This window comes from Planococcus citri, chromosome 1 (genome assembly GCF_950023065.1).
Source record: "Planococcus citri chromosome 1, ihPlaCitr1.1, whole genome shotgun sequence".
Classification (NCBI taxonomy): Eukaryota; Metazoa; Arthropoda; class Insecta; order Hemiptera; family Pseudococcidae; genus Planococcus; species Planococcus citri.
The window spans coordinates 76,046,562-76,064,816 of record NC_088677.1 but is presented as its reverse complement, the minus strand read 5'-3'; the positions used below and the strand labels follow the sequence as shown (position 1 = coordinate 76,064,816).

General features: G+C 35.5%; 1 protein-coding gene across 1 annotated transcript in view; it reads right to left on the bottom strand.

The window, feature by feature from the left end:
- wg (wingless) overlaps positions 1 to 18,255 on the bottom strand; it is an 83,019-nt gene that overhangs the window by 34,238 nt on the left and 30,526 nt on the right. The window contains exon 2 of the mRNA XM_065346865.1: positions 9,554 to 9,822. Within this exon, the coding sequence (XP_065202937.1) occupies positions 9,554 to 9,822 (269 nt within the window). The remainder of the gene's footprint in view (positions 1 to 9,553; positions 9,823 to 18,255) is intronic.

Sequence of the window (18,255 nt, the reverse complement as noted above, 5' to 3'; positions counted from 1 at the left end):
GTGGAAAAAAGGCTCGAAATAGTCGAAAATAATAACCATATACCCGAGTAATAAAAAATACTCGAGTACAGCAAGAGACGAATCGAAAGAAAACAGTTGATACAAAACAGCATCGTCGAATGATAAAGATATATCTGTCATCGAATCGGTTTCTCTGCTGGTAGTGAGATGTATTCGTGACAAAGTGGCGTTTATACAGTTGAAAGATAAAAGAACACACCTGGGATACATCGACCACGGCCAAGATTACGAATGAGGTGAGATCCGGGGAATTAAGACCCCTGAAGATATATAGATTTAGCGGGTGGTCTTATGCAGTATACTCGGTTCCCCAGGTATCAATCTAGTCCTTCTATTGTTTACCATTTTGTATATAACAGATATAGATGTACCCTTACCCTACGTGTGCATCATCTTTTAGCTGGAAATTTTTTTCTCCTATATATTGCCACCAGTATAATATAACAGTAGATAGATAGAGTACATTAACGCGCGCCTATAAACCTAATTCAAAGGTACCTTTTGCTCATCTTTTTGTGCTGCTGTTTCTTCGTCGTTACATAATACACATAGGTAATAATAAAGACATGGTCGATGAATGTCTTACTCAGCTGATGGCTTTTGAATGTGGTATTTTGCATGTTGAATGCGACTCACACTCACCTCTCGCTCATGGATTTGTTATGCTTCATCTGGAGAAACACGAGGGTATTAGCGCCCTGGTTTTCGTATAGTATGGTATAAGATAATGGATCTTTATAAGAGGTATTTTGGTGCTAGTGATAGATGTTTTTTTCCTTCATAGATTATACTTTGGTTTCGTTGACTCACACCTCGCGCACCTTATCCCAGGGCCGAATCATTTTCTAAACCTGGAAATTACTTTCCCACCGTATACGAAGCCCTCCCTTAGACGCGGACTATCATTTGTGAAGCTATTCATAGAGCTCTCTATACTATTCGCGCGCGTACAGTGAAGAGAAGACTTTTAAGTCGAATTTGTCAATTTTCACAATATCATCGAAGCGTGCTAAATCGTGTTGAAATATGACTGGATATATTGTATAGGGAAAGTTTGACACGTTGATCATATTGGACAGGAAACAAGGTGTTTATATATTTGTAAAAAATAAAAAGGTACTGAGGTATTTGGAGGCTGCTGCGTCGTAAGCCTACAAATGTCGGTTGTATATGCACACAATTATGTGGAGTTATCCTATGGGGCGAAATTTTACTCGAGTTGGAGCTGTAAATTAGTCAGTTTTAGTGGGAAGATATGAGAATGCTCAACTCGAAGTTGCTAACAGGCTGAGGTGGGTCCAAAGTTGACGCTTATTTGAAAATTGTGAGGAGGAAGAGGAGGAGGATGATTGTGAGTGACTGTCATTTAGAATAATTGAAAAGAAAATATCCTTTTGTTAAATTTTGAAATGGAATATTTCGTTCTTTATAGAACGAATTATTCGCGAACGAATAATTTAAAATGAAATGAAAATTATCGAAACAATCGATACTAGATTTTTGAAGGAAAGTCAATTAAATGCAATACAGTTCTGGAACCAGAAAATTATTGCGGAATGATTCATCCTTGATGAAACGAATCGTTCGCGAACGAATGATTAAAACTGAGTAAAATTCATTGAAAACAATAAACGATGAGTTCTTTTGAAAAAAGTCGTTTGAAATATATGATGGAACTTTCGAGTCACTTTATTAGAGACTGATTCATTCATTATTGAACGAATCGTTCACGAACGAATGATTCGAATCGAAGTTGAATTTTTTTTGGAAACAATCGACGATGGGTTTTTGAAGAAGAAAAAAATCGTTCAATGATAACATTTTCGAATCACTTTGTATGTTTGTAAGAGACTGATTCATTCATTATTGAACGAATCGTTCGCGAACGAATGATTCGAATTGAAGTCGATCTTTTTATGGAAACAGTCGGCGACGAGTTCTGGAGGGAAAATCGTTCAAAGATAACACTTTTGAATCACTTTGTAAGAGACTGATTCATTCATTGTAGAACGAATCGTTCGCGAACGAATGATTCAAATTGAACCAATTTTTTTGAAAACAATCGGCGACCAGTTTTTAAAGGGAAAATCGGTAAACTGAGATGAAAGTTTGGGCTCACTTGGTAATAGAATGATTCATTCGTTATGGTTATGGAACGAATCGTTCACGAACGAACAACTCACAATGATATGTAAATTAGTAGAAACACTAATTGACGTAACTTTTAGAAGGAAAACTGCTTGAAAGGTTACAAAGTTTTGGAATCAGCGAATTGTAATTGAATAATTCATTCACTATAGAGCGAATCGTTCGCGAACGAATAATTCAAACCGGAGTGAAATTTATTAGAACGAGGAGAAAAATGGTAGAAAATGCAATGAAATTTTAGAACCGGCATAATCTCAAACAATGATTCATTCATTTGACGAGCAAATCGTTCGCGAACGAATGATACAAATTGAAGTGAAATTTTCTGAAAATAATCGAGTTTTTGAAGGAAAATCGAATGTGATGAAAGTTTTTAGTTTATGCTCGTCACTTGGTAATGAGAATGCTTCATTCGTTATACAATGAATCGTTCGTGAACGAATCATTTACAATATAATGAGAATTATTGGAAACAGTTGACATAATTTTTTTAAAAAATAGAAAAATAGTTTAAACATCGAAAATTTTTGGAATTGGCGAATTGTATGCGAATGATTCAATCTCTGTGGAGCGAATCGTTCGCGAACGAATGATTCGAAATTTTCGTGAAACTTGAAGTATCACAAGTCCATCACCATTCCTATGACGTCAGACTTGCACCATGATCCAAAAGTTCGTAGCTTTCGTGCGTAATCGAAAACAAAATTGAGCTTTTTGTAATTTTCACGGGGTGACTTTGCACAAAATTCATTAAAAATTGAATTTCTCAGGAACGGCTGAACCAATTTTGATTAAATTTGTAGTTTCACAACTAGACTACTAGCCGCACGTTTCACCATCATCATCAAGTTCCAAAAGCTCAAAGATTTCAAGTTTATTGAGCGACAACATTTTTTTTCAACAATTTTTAAAACTCATTACCTACAAAATGGCTGAATCGATTTCGATGGAACTTGAAATTTCATTAGACCTGCTCGATTCTTACAAAGTACTAATACGACCCTCAATTTTTGGTGAATCATTCATGAACGAATTGATCAATTTTTTGAAAGAACAATTCGTCAACGAATCGATCAATTCTTTAGTTTATGAATCAATTCGTTCGCGAATGAGTCACTAATAGAAATCAATTCGTTCGCGAATGATTCACAAACAAATGTCAATTCGTTCGCGAATGATTCAGAAAAAATAAATTGAGTAAATGAATCGATTCGTTCGCGAACGAATCACTTATATGAATCGATTCGTTCGCGAACGAATCACTTATATGAATCGATTCATTCGTGAACGAGTCACCTATACGAATCGATTTGTTCGCGAACGAGTGACTTATACGAATCGATTCGTTCGCGAACGAGTCACTTATACGAATCGATTCGTTCGCGAACGACCGAGTCACTTGTACGAATCGATTCGTTCGCGAACGATTCACTTATACGAATCGATTCGTTCGCGAACGAGTCACTTACACGAATGGATTCGTTCGCAAACGACCGAGTCACTTGTACGAATCGATTCGTTCGCGAACGACCGAGTCATTTGTACGAATCGATTCGTTCGCGAACGAGTCACTTAAACGAATCAATTCGTTCGCGAATGAATGTTTTAAGAAAAGTGGATCAATTCGTTCGTAAAAGATTTTTATTTTACGAAAAGTCGGTCTTCTCACGCTCAATGCGTGAGAGTTTTTTTTCATCTCTTAGGTTTAATTATTATATGTAAGACGAATCAGAGGATTCCAGAAAGTCTGTAAGGTCAGGTTAATTTGTTGAGGAGCATTCGTTCCTTAAGTTATGAAAACCTTGTTGCCATTGACTCGGTGGGGTTTTCGAGTTTTTTGCCACAAACTGATGAAGTTTTTGTCTAGTCAAATTGTGACCAATTCCTGTGTAAACTCGGAGGAAGGAAGGACCTTAATTATCAAATCTGCTTCTGACTTGTTAAAATATGAAATATTCACGACGTCACTTTCTAATTTCAAAAATCCCACGTCATCTACATTCATTTTGCGAATGAAATGATACAAAAAGTAAAAAGTGCAAATACGAAAAATCTCGCGTTAAATTTCACCTCGATCGCGACTCTTGATACATCTGAGATTTCGATTTCAATTTCATGAATTAGCTTGTAATGAAAGCGGTTTGCGTGTTTCTGTATACTGTATAGGTATAATGTGTGTACTGCTCGTAGTAGAAAATCAACTTATGGCGGATTCGAAGCGAGGGCGCCCGATAAGATCTATTATTTTAAAATGTTGGATGCTGGCCAAACCTAAAGAGAGCGGCGGCGCGGTGCGGCGCAGACGTACGAGTAATATTAATATACAATGAATGAGTGTTGGCGATCTTATGGGCGCGCGCGTTGCAGCTGCAGGTATATTGCTGCCAATGCTACCGCGACCGCGAGCTAACTGCATGCAAAATGGCGACACTAACGACCATTCGTTAATGTAGTACGATCGGCGCGAAAATTCAATTGGTCGATAAGCTCGTATATGCTGAGAAGAGTGAAGATAGCGAACAGTAGGTATGTAGGTATATGTGCAATTATGCATTGACTCGAGTCATACGTACCTACTGATAGGATACCTGCAGCCTACATGAAAAGACAATAGAGACCAGATAGGCCGTGTACGCGATTATAATTACGTTAATAAAAACTCTAATGCGGTAGGTCAGTTTGTAGTTGGGTATTTGTTTATAAAGGTGTAGAGAAACAGGAGAGTAGAAGTAGAGCAGGTACCTGTCGCTGTATCCATGCATTTTGTTGGTACTGCATAAAGCACACAAGAGAGACGATTTCAATTCAATTTACTATATATGAGCTGGCCACATCATCATTTATATACTATGTGGGTATGTGCTGAGTGCAGTTCTGTGCCCCCTCTCGTGCATCTCATCACCATAAGGCTCGTAGCTCGACGATGTATAAGTGTATATTCATATTCTGTATATAGTAAAGCAGCATGTGTACATGTAAATACAAGTATATCGTCTATCGGTGCGGCTTTTGGCTTTTTACGCGGCTTCGGCATCCACATCATACACAAACGCAAGCACCAAGCGCCGAAAAGTGTGCCTAGAAATGATTAATGGTCCAGTCGTCGTCGAAAGACTCACTCAGCTGGTGTAGGTAATAGGTACACTGTGCATACAGCGTGTTTAATATATACTCGTACTATGGTAGGTCTAGGTACTACGTGTCCACAGGCCCCCAGGGTTGGCATCGTATCGGTTTTGATGGATTAATTAGTGTGTTTCGTGAGATGCGCATGTGCGGTACGTTATTTCATATACATATGTACTGAGATTGGTGGAAAATGACTCTTGAACAGATTCTAAGATTTTTTTCAATGTGGATGGATGAAATTGAAGTCTGGTTGAGCGATTTGTTGAAGAAGTCATTTATTGGGAGGGTGGGGGGGAGGGGGGGAGGGTTAACAAAATTTGGAAGGACGTTGGAAACAAAACCTTATTGTGTGGTGAGTAGAAACATTGATAAATTGGAGAAAAAAATCACTAAAATCATCGGAAAATTGGAGAAAAATTATGAAACTTTTCTGAAAATCTGTGAAAAAAAAAGTTGGCGTCAAAAATAGAAAAATTAGTGATAGAAGTTACTAAAAAAAACAAGGGGAAAATCTCTAAAATCAGTAAAATCGTAAAGGTTGAAAAAAATTACCAAAATTTGCAGAAATTTGAAAAAAATTCACTAGAAAATAATCAAAATCTATCGATATTAAATATTGAAATTTTGAAAAAATTGAAGAGAAGTCCCTAGAAAATCAAAACTCACAAAACTGAGTGAATTCAGTGAACAATTTTCATTGCGATGAAGCAGTAAGTATTGATTAAGGCTACTGAAAAATAAGAAAAAATTCACTAAAACTCAGTGAAAATTCATCACTGAAATAATAATTGTGGAAAAATTGAGGAAAGTTCACTGGAACAGAATCGCAACTTGAGAAGAAATTTTGTGAAAAAAATTTGTTGCAGTGAAATCAATAATAATTTTAGTTAGTCACTAGTTAGGTTCAAGTACCTACTGAATAGTTAATAGCTATGGGGAAAAAAATCACCGAAATTACTGGAAAATTCAAGAAAAAATTGCTTCAACATCATGAACAGTTGTTGAGATTCTGCAAAAATTGCAGCACAGAGATATTCGTTGAAAAATTCCAAATCAGTGAGATCAGTAATTGAAATCACTGAAAAAACAGAAAAAGTCATAAGAAATCAGTAAAATTATAAGGAGCGGTTAATTAAATAATCACTGAAATCACAGAAAAATTCAGGAAAAATGACTGGAAAGTCATTGGAATTTCCTGAGATTTTGTATCAAGAACTGCAATACAGAAACAATTCAGTGGAAAAGTTTCCTCAGAGTGAAATCAGCGATCGAAGCTACTGAAAAATCTGAGAATTATCTCTGAAATTGTGGAAAAATCGAAAAAACAAATCGCCAAAATTACCGATTTTTTTAAAAAAACATTAGGTACATGAAAATCATTGAGAATAAATGGTTGAAATCAATAAATAATTGAAAAAAATTTCACCCAAATCAGTTAAATTATTGAAAAATCGGGAAAAAAATCACCAGTAATCATTACGTAAGTCAAAAGTTGAAACAAAATCACAATGATTTGATGATTCTGTAAGAATCTCGACACACAAAAAATTTTGTGAAAAAACTTCATCGCTATGTAGTACCTAATCAAAGTTTGAAAAGTCGTTGAAAAACCAAAGAAAAATCACTCTAAAATCAGTGAAATCACAGAATAATCAGATAAAAAAGTCACTTGAATGTATTCAAATCACTGAGATGTTTTTCAAATTTGTTAAAATTCTTTGATAATCTTTCATTGATTTTTCCTGAGTTGCAATTTTCTTCGTTTTTTGTTGATTTAAAGCAATTCGAGGGTCACAAATTCTATGAATTTTTCAATAAATTTTTGCCCCCCCCCCAGGATTTTCAATTTGCAAAATGAATTGGAAAAAATACTAATTTTGCCAATTGATATCATATTCATGTGACTTACAAGAATTTTCAATTTTTTATTTTGAATTTTTGAAGCCCAAATGTGAGTTATTTAATTTCAAAACAAGAAATGAATTGGCCCGAGCGAAGCAAGGATGAAAGTTTTTGAAAAATTGATTTTACGTGAGGTCTAAAATTTTTTTTTTTTTCATTGAAAATTTGTATTTCAAGGGGCATAAAAACGATGGTTCTTTTTATGCGAGAATTTTTTTTTTTACTTTAAAACCTTAAAATTTGAATGATTTTTTTTTTTAGAAATTCAATGAAAAAACAGGGTTTTCTTTCATCACAGGCCATTCTTTTGCCGGAAGCGCCCGCCCCGGGAAAACAGCCCCCTTTTGGCCTTCCCCCTTCTCGACAGTCCTGTTTGAAAAATGAAGGCTTGAATTTTGATTTCATATTTGTGAATAATTGGATTATAGGTGGGGAGGAAGGTGAGGGGGCATAATTTTGATCTCGACAAATTTTTGTGTTTTTCTGATTTTTTTTCATCTTCAACTTTTTAGAAAAATGTAAAAAACATTTTTTCCAATTCTTTTTTTTTTTTTTTTTTTAAATACTTGAATGTGTAAAAATCATTTTTAACGAAATGTTCATGATGGAAGCAAATATTTTGGGAATTCCTGAAAAAAGGGAAAGAATTTTTGAATAAATATTTTCGAAATGTTTTATAGGAAATGAAAAATTATGAAAAAAATGAGAAAGGTTGCGATTTTCTGAATGGGAAGGAAGGAGGGTGGGAGGGAGCTGTGGTAATAGATTTCAATTTATTGTTGAGTAAAACCTTCTGAAAATTCACTCGAAAATTATTCAAAATTTTGGGATTTACAGTTTTTTTTTCAATTTCTTAATCAGAATGTGGACCATTTGTATGCATTTTATTGTGAGAGAGACGTATTGTGGAAAAAATAAGGTTGATGGGGAGGGAAAGGGGAAGAGATTGAAATGAAAATAAACAATTCGTTTCAACTGCCACTTTGAAATGCGGATTCAGTTTTGAGAACTTGAAAACATGTGGTAATTTTTCCACCCCCTATTTGAAATTCTTACTCCAACGTGCAATTTTTTTCAATTTTCAAAAAAGGGTGGCTTGTTTTTAACGCCCCTTTCACCTCAGATCTCAAAAATTGACCTCAAAAGATGGGAATAATAAGTGTCTGTGATGTATAGGTACACATAATATAGCTCATTATTGTACTATAATAAGCCCATTAACCCTCGTCTAATTTGAATAGGTAGCATATAATCGCATATTTTTGCAAGATTCAACCTCCAGACTTGATAATAATTGAAGATTATAATATACTTAATATGAGAAGTACCCAGGTACACCCAGTTCTTGTGGTTTTTTTGTTCGATTAAAATGAAATTAAGTTGGGATATCCGTTCGCAGACCATCCATTTTGGCGAAATCGAATGAAAAAAATCCACTCCACCCAAGCCTTTCTGCTGCCAGACTATATTATGTTTGGCAAAAGGGTAGTACACTGGTCTGTCGAATGAGGAGATGAAACAATCATCATAAAAGATATCCTGTGTATGTACTTGACATTGGTCAACGAGCATCAGGCCAAAGATCTTATGTATAAATGCAATGTACAGTACCTACTACAAATACATACGAGAGTATGTGTATTGTAGCCACGCATCGGTGATGGTACTCGTCGTCGTTAATAAAGTCTTGTGTGTACTACATAGATAAAAACTACTCTCGGCAGGCCGCTTCAGCGAGTCGAACTCGCTCCACGAAGCGAACTCCTGCTGCGATTATCCATCATGTACGATGACATGTACAATAATAAATGTCCAATTGATAAACATTATGTCAAACATGTCACCGCGTTTTTATAGTGAATGGTGCGATGCGCATCTGGTCTTTAGCATCAACCAGCCCTGCTCATCACCATCTCTCTATATACTTAAATAGACATATACCTACTCTCTGCCCTGCCTCACTCATCGTTCTATCGCGATGATTTATAAATTTGCATTAAAATGCTGGCCAAAAAAAAAGAGCAAGAGCAAGAGCAAGCACCGAGATGTAGACCGGTTCGGTGATAAGAACCACCCTTGGTTTGGGTGCAGACCTATATGGCTAATTTAGGTGCTTATGTATCTGCGGGGTGTGTACACCTTTTGTCCACGTTTACGGTATATATATATAGGGTCATTGAATGAAGACCATGAGGGTGAAGGGTCGTTTAAGCCTATTGTCCGTTTAAAAAATCTAATAAATTGGCCAACGTTTGGCTTCTCTCTTTCTTTTCCTGTTGTCGGTTATTTTATTTTTTTTTCAATGAATAGGATAGGTTTATATAGGTAGTTAGGTCGTCGTGTAAGTGCTTACCTTTATCTACGATCTTGCCGAATATATTTTTGCCTTTGAAGTAGTTGGTAGTGGAGCAGTTCCATTGATGATTTTTGAACTGGTATTGACATTCGTCTATGGCTAATTTCGCGCCTCGAGATATAGCCTCGAGCACTCCGGCGTTTTCTCGAACTAAACGTTTCTGCTTTTTGCGAAAGTTGTACATCGTGTTTGGATCTAACGAGTGACGCACCATTCCGGGGGTCATTGGTAACAAATTATTTGGTTCTCCGGCTTTAGCTATACCCCTGCGAAAAAAAGCAAAAAAAAGGAAGGAAATTAATTGTGGCTCGGCTCGATGAAGCAATAAATACCTATATGGTACACGAATGGTATAAAATACTCGTAGTAGGTAGATATGGTTTTTTTTTGGTCCATTTTCTCATCAGTGTGAGAGCTAGGTTTTAAAAAATATATAAAAACGAGATTTAACCTAAAGATAAACGTATACGTGAGCTTATTTTAGCTGTCATATACGCGGTGAATGGTGGTGATTCGAGCGAGTTAATATACTCTCGGTTCGCTTACTTAAATGACGCAGCTAAAGTACACCTGAAAATGTATCGTAGGTACCCATACGTGGGAATATGTTTATCACTTTACCCAGCTTTAAGTAGGTATATCTGCGAAATACGTATTGCTCGTGTTCCCAAATATACGCCAAGATGAAAATTTCGAGCTAACCGGACATAGTTGTGATTCCATATTTGCCTCCTTATTGTGCTGAAATCATCTCTCTGTCTGTCTCTTGCTTTGCTTATAGAGGCTCTTTTTGGGAATATCAAAGAGGTTGTTGGAAAATACGTAGCTGTCGAATGAACTTTTTGAGGATGAAATTGGAAAATGAAAGCACAAAGTGTTGGATTCATTTCAGTACCCTCTTCCTCGTTCTCAACCTCTTCGTATGATTTATTGAATTAATTTAATTTAAAAATGGACATTACAGATTTTTCCATGTTTTCAGTGCAGAGCTCGTAATTTGAAATTTCAATTTTACGAAGTTGATGAATTTTTTGGAAAAATTGGTCATTGTTTTTTTAAATTCCCCCTTTAGTGGAAAAAAGCCCTCTTCCCCCTGCCTCCCAACTAGTTGAACAAATCAGAAAAAATTGAGAAAAATTGGAAAAATTCGATTTATTTAGAAATTGTTTACTTCATGCGTCATAATTCTATTCAATAATCACATTTTCTGAAAAAAACACTATTCCAGTCCCTCGAGCATGTTGAATCGCTCGTATGAAGCCTCTCCCAAGTTGTACATGAAAAAAGTCAAAACATTCAAATAAATAAAGTTGGTAAAAATTTTCGAAAATTTTCCATTTCTTAGGTCAGAATTTTTCTAAATAGGTACATAGTTGTTATTTTTTTTTTGAGAGAGAGAAGACCTCCCTTGGTCTTCCAAACAATGTTGATCCCCTTGTATGGAGCTTGGAGGTCTCCCAAGTTGACAAAAAAAATTGAACGACATAAAAAATTGAAAAAAATTTTCATTTCTGGTGAAAAATCTTGATCTATTTTTTTTCTTTCTAAGAACCTTCCTTGTTTCCTCGCCAATATTCGTGGAAAACATCCAAAAGATAAAATGAAATCCAGTTCGTTGCTTCTTTATCAAATTTTGAAATTTTTAGGGAAGCCCAAGTTCCACATTTTAATCCTGTAGGGGGAGGGGGGAGTCATGAAAATTGATCAAATTTAAGGATTAGAAATAAAAACATGAAAATGTAAACTTTTTTTTTTGGAGGGATCCAAAGTTTTACTTTTTTATGATGTTGGCATGGATGGTAGGGAGGGGAGGGGGGGTCAAAATCAATAATGACTTTTTAAAAAATGAAAATGGAGTAAATTCAAAGATTAGAATGCAAAAGGGTGGAAATTTTTATCTTTCCGAGTTTTCTTATTTTTTGAATGAAGGTGCAAGCAAGTTCCATTTTTTTCAACGAAGATGGACGAAAGATAAAATGGAGGGGGGAGGGGTTTCACTGTATAAAAATCGGCTTTATTTGACAAAGAAAAAGCTCCAGAACATGGAAATTTTCTCCAAGAATTTGTAAAAAATTGAATGAAATGAAATTTTCAACTGTGTATTGCTGATAATTCTTTTCATTACTTTCCTCCTTCTCTGCACAGCCCTCCTTCTGTCTCTCTAATGTTATTTGTTTTGATAAAATTGATTTGGAAAATCGAAAAAACCTTGAACAAAATAGTTTTCTAACATAAAAAAAATTCAATTTCTCAAGTCACCGTTTCAGTTATGATTCGATCACAGAAAATCGATTTCAGGAAAAAACCTGTATTCCCCCTTGACAATTTGAGTTTAGAATTTTGAGATAGAAGGTCTTCCTGAAAAGTGCCTTTTTTAAGGGTGGAGGGAGCTGTTGTAGATTTTGAAATCTTGTTTGAAATTATCTCGGTGCTTGAAATGCAAAATTTCGAATTTAAAGGTGTCTCTCTTATTTGATGTTTTGAGAATTTTAACCTGTCAAGCTTCATTTTGGAAACTTTTTTGCTCAGGGTGCCCAGCAGTCTGCTAATTTTTCTCAAAACTGTTAAAATTGCCAAAAATTCCTGCTTTTTATCAAAATTTGAAAAAAAATCCTGTTTTTTTAAAAGTCATGCTTTTTGCTAAAATTGTCAAAAGTCCTGATTTTGGCCAAATTGCCAAAAAAGTCCTACTTTCTTCTCAAAGTTGAAAAGTTGTAACTTTGGCCAAAATATACAAAAATTCTCGATTTTTGCTAAATTGTCAAAAAAAAATCCGGGGGAAAATGGCTTAAATTCTCGAGCATAATATTGGCCGAATTTTGAAAACCCCGCACAAAAATGATCTTCAAATTCCATTATTCGTATATTTCGAATACAAATTCTCAACATTTAATCTGGTAGCACTGATTAAACCATAGCATTCCGAACGCTCAAGAATATCCTATACGATAAATAAAAATGGATTCCAACTTCAGATAAAAGTAAAAAAATTGTCAATTAATACTCCAAGCGAGCATTTTCTGCGGTCAGAGAGGGAGATACGAGGAATTACTACCAAAGCTCTGTCAGCACACACAGTATCAAATTATAACCTATAGGTTTACAGAACCCTGTTGAAAAACACCTTGAAACAAACCAGCCACAGCCACCATCCAATTCCAAAGCATGAGGAGGAAAAAAAAACTCGATTAATTTTCCACTCGAACGACAAATAATTATATTCAAAACGACGCGAGCCATTATCAATACCGTTCGTTTGATGGTTAATCATTCACACACAGAGCACAGGCGCACAGGCACAGCCTCAGCCTCAACGGTTCGAATTTCATAGGTATTTATTCCGCAGCTGAAACACACGCACACTATAACTCCCAACTCCTCTCACACAACCTACACTTTCTTAAGATATTTCATGTAGTATAAATACGTAAATGAATAATATTGTAGTTGTTGAAGAAGAAGAAGAAGAAGAAGAAGAAGGAAAAAATACGATATAAACGAGCACAGGTACCTACTACACAGTCACACACAAACGAATAGAAAAATTAATATAATTAAAACTATCGCCGTTTTGATCTGAAAAAACTTCAACGAAACGCCAAAGAATGCACACCGGAGGATCACCCTTATCAATATGCATCTTTGAAAACTATTCCAAGTAGCTGATAACATGTGAATAGGACTAGATCTGATACAGAGTTGTTGTCCTATAAGCGCCTGAGACTCACAGAGAGAGGAAAGATGAGAGTCCGGCGAAAAATGCCAACAATTTCGAAATTATTAGGTAAAAAAAAAACCAAACGCCCGCGCCATCTACACGAATTTAAATGCTCGATAATTTCACGTTTTTTGTTTGACATCTCGTACGTATTATTACGATACATCTGTATGATTGTGAACTAGGTAGTCGTAAAAATATTTGTACGATCGAATTACATATTATACATATCCTGAATTATATTTATGGAACATTATTTTTAGTCGTTGGATCGATTTGATAAGACGATATGACACCTTTGCTTTTCGATGTGCCCATATTTGGGTGGTATTCATATTATTTTTTGGAAAAGCAGAACCTCGTATTTTTTTCAAATCATTCAGCCAGTAGAGGTAGATTTATTCGATCAGAATTTTTTAAAGTCAAAAATCTAATTTTTGAAGAAAACTGGAGAACAAGAAAGCATTTTGCAAAAAAAGAAAAAAATGAAAAACAGTCCAGACTTCATTGCATTTGACTGAGGCAAAAACCAGAAATTCATTACAAAATTTGACAAAAAAAAAAAAACTAGGACTTAAGACCATTTTAGAAACAAACAGAACTTTTTGGCAGTTTTTGAAAAAAAATGGATTTTTTTGGAAAGTACATATCAGCAAAAATCAGGACTTTTGCTAATTTTGGCAACTTTGAAAAAAAAAGTATGAGTTTATGTGTACCTAATCAACTAATCAATTACTTTTTCTGTTTCTTTGTTGCAGGTGAGTGTCCAATTTTCGTCACCAGGATTAAGGTAAGTCAATTGCTTTGCTTAGACTTCATATTAGGCTCGTGTATGAAGAAATTTGTTGCCACTTCGGCCCTTCTCCCTCCATTGACGACAATTTTTTTCATCAATTCTTGAATTGAACACGAAGTATGAAAAAGAAAAAGGTATACTGAAATCGATGAGTGGACATCCGCCCGCCCCTTGCCTCACAATTAGATCTGATTAGGTCTAAATAGATTCAATCTGATCAACGTTTCGATCTGATCGTATTTATTGAGATCGTGCCAAGTTCACTACTGTTTATCAATTGCTGAAGTTCGTTATTTTTTAAATCTAAAATTACGTTTTATTGGCTGCAAGAGAAGCGAGAGGCATTAAAATCAGACTTTGGAACGCATTCAAATTTTTGGCTTGATAGATTCCAATTGATTCAAGTGATTTTTAATTCTCAAATTCATTTCATCTTGGAAAAAATCATTTAAAAAAAAAAAAACATCTTGCGCAGTAGGCAAGATTAACCGACTTTGCTCTGTTATACAGGAAAATAAACAAACAATTAAACAATTGGTTTTATAAACAATTTGAGGCATGTAATTTACAAAACAAATACTGAAATTTAGCAATTTACTGAAATTTACGGATTTACCAAAATTTACCAATTTACCAAAATTTACCAATTTACCAGAATTTAGCTATTTACCGAAATTTACCAATTTACCAAAATTGACCAATTTACCAAAATTTACCAATTTACCAATTTACCGAAATTTACCAATTTACCGAAATTTACCAATTTACCGAAATTTACCAATTTACCGAAATTTACCAATTTACCAAAAATTACCAATTTACCAAAATTTACCAACATTTACGAATTTACCAAAAATTACCCCAGCAATTTATCAACATTTACCTCAGTAATTTACCAGACATTACCCACTAATTTACCAATTTTCCAATTTACCAAAAATTACCCCAGCAATTTACCAACATTCACCTCAGTAATTTACCAGACATTTCCTCACTAATTTACCAATTTTTTACCGAATTTTTTTAAATTACCTCAGTAATTTACTGCCAAAGGTTTTTACCAATTTACCAAACTTTACCAATTTACCAAAAATAACCCCAGCAATTTACGAAAATTTACCAATTGGAATACCAATTTACCAATAAAAATTACGCCATTAATTTACCAAAACAAAAATTACCTAAGCAATTTACCAAAATTTTCGACCAACTTTAATTACGAGTAATTTACCAAAAATAACTAATCAGATGTCTTTTGAAGTCTTTGGGGCCAATTTTCGAACCGTTTCGATACTTGAGCATTATATGAAAAGGTCATCAACTCCGCCTCAGACTGCCACTCGATCTAAATATGCCAAATTTTTCCATAAATAGACTTCTATGACGCGAATAAATAACGAACTTTTGTCAAGATTTTTGCGTCGTTTCGAATCGAATTTCGTCTACGTGAGTAAGAGGTTGTCATTAAGCTGTTGATTTTGCAACAATGTTGAATGTACTTGTACAACAAGGCACCATTCGCCGACAATGTTGTTACACTGTGTTATTACGCGGGTTATTCTTTGAGGTAGTCTGCCGAGTTATATTAATTGAAATCGAATACGACTATGGTTTATCTTTTACTCGAAAGACTTGAATTTAGCCTCGTGCCATGCTATAGCTCGTGAGGTGTTTTATTTGAGACGCGGATACAAACTTGGTGTAAATTCGAGGAAAGAAAAAAAAAAGCAGGCCGACTTTGTACATACGATTGTACGTTATATTGCGCCGACTGTGGCGGGTTTTATTACTTTATTACCACCTTACCGAGCAGTATATACGAGTACATGGTGGCGGAGAGAGCGTGTAGCGCGTGCTAACCTCGATTATTAGTTTATTACCTACCCATCATCGCACAGCACGTACTACCACCGATTCTAGCCGCGAATGGACGGGTGAGGACTGAGGAGGATCGAGATATTTTTTAGTATACCTAATTTCATGTAGACTCTTCTCTCAAATACGTTATAGAGGCTAATGGAGGCGATTAGATTGTAATAAAATTAACACATCTCCAGATAGTATTTTGTTGTGTACAACTTGCTGCTCGCAGGACGTCAAGTGGTAGAGTAAGGGGTAAAAATATGAGGCCTTAATCATATTTTGCATTCTGTGGAGCCTTACTATCGCATTTTTTTCTGCGTTAAGTGGGTAGTCTGACTCGGAATTTTATCCTCTTCGAGATACCGGGTTTAAAAATTTGCTATCTGACTCAGTTAAGAATCAATTTCAAATTTTACCGCAAACTTTTCAAAATTAACCATTTCTGAAAATGAGTACAATAGAATATACGGACCCTTATACAAAAAAAAGGTGAAAAATAATCACAGATGCGGAAAATATAAAAAGGTTGCTTGAAATTCGAGATCCAGCCGGAGACGTGATTACGTAACAGACTCTATAACGGTTCCAAATGTGGCCGGGGCAGAGGGGAGGTGAGGTGAATGACAGAGACACGCTTTTGGTTTATATCATCCCTGCGAACTGCGCGAACGACACAGCGGATGCTGCAATATGAGCAGAAAAGGTGGGGTGGAGATGGAGAGAATGGAGAAACAGACGAAGTTGTAATGTCCAGCTCGATCGAAATGAAATATTGTGTATGTGTACCATGTAGTGAATTTTTACGCATGTTAGTTTATGAAAACGAATGCGTCTGATGGGATGTCTGGCTCGTCTGTAGGTTATGAATGACATCTGCGTACTAAGTCTCGACTCTCGAGCAGTGTTGGACGAATTTCTAATGGGATGAAGGCTGAAGATCTATTTCAGTCGACCGATGGTATGGGTTTTAATTGATAAGTTGAGCATTTTCGGATGTGACTGATGTGAGACATTTCGAGTTGAAAAAAAAGATTAAATTTTGACTTTGTTCACCTTCTTTATTTTGATCTCTTTCTCTAAATTTCAACTTACCTCCCCCTCCCCCTCCCCCTCCCTTTGAAGCCCATTCGAACTGATATACGAAAAAATCGATTTTATTAAAACATGAAATTTCAAAAGGAAAAAGCAGAACGTTGACAGGACTTTGGGAAGGAAATTTTTCATATAATTTGCGTCTTCTGGAGGAGGAGGAGGAGGCGTCAATTAGTTTTTTAAAATATTTTTGGACTTTGTATCTGACAGGTAGCGAAAGTAGTGAAAAAATAGTGAAAGATGGAGAAAAAATAGAAAAACTCAAACAAGCCACAAATATATTCAAATCATTTAGTCCGGCATATGACAATAGGAGTAATTGCACCCCCCCCCCCCGCCGATCCTCCGGGACAACTTTTTTCTTAAAGGGGACATCCTAAGGAACATTTTAAAGCAAACTTGCCCAAAAAAAAGTTGGCCTTACTTACAAAATGGCGGCCATTTTGATTGACAGGTCAGCCAAAATCGCAGATTTTGCGTTTCAACATAGGACTTGCACGAAATTTTTCAAACTTTACAAAGGTAGATCGAAAGATCATGCAAAAATTTATCACCTGTCAAAATTTCAAGTTCTGAAGTGCGTTTTTCGATTTTTGGTGAATTTTTGAAAATCGAATTTAGGCCAAAAATGAGGGAAAAAATCAAAATTTTACCAAATTGACCAAGAAAGCTGAAATTTGGGATATACTCTATTTTCGACATGCCAAATCGATTGAAAACGGTTTCAACCCGTTTTGAGCAGTTCTGGAGCCTCCAGCAGACTTTTGAAACTTGAAATTCTCACAAAATTCCATCAAATTGGAGTTGTAAAGCTAAAATTTATTCTAAAAACTAATTTCAATACGCTACGAAGTACTGCAGGTAAATTTTAAGTCGTTTTGGAGCCTCCAGCGACTTTTTAAAAATTCCTGAAGCCTCCACCAGATTTTTGAAACTTTAAAATTTCACAAAATTTCATCAAATGAAGATGGAAAGCTGAAATTCACTCTACACTCCAATTTTAACACCCTCTGAAGACGACTTCAGGTGGGTTCAAGTCATTTGAGGGCCTCCAGCGACTTTTTTGAAAATTACTGGAGCCTCCAGCAGATTTTTGAAACTTTAAATTTTCACAAAATTTCATCTAATGGAGATGGAAAGCTGAAATTCACTCTACACTCCAATTTTAACACCCTCTAAAGACGACTTCAGGTGGGTTCAAGTCATTTGAGGGCCTCCAGCAACTTTTTT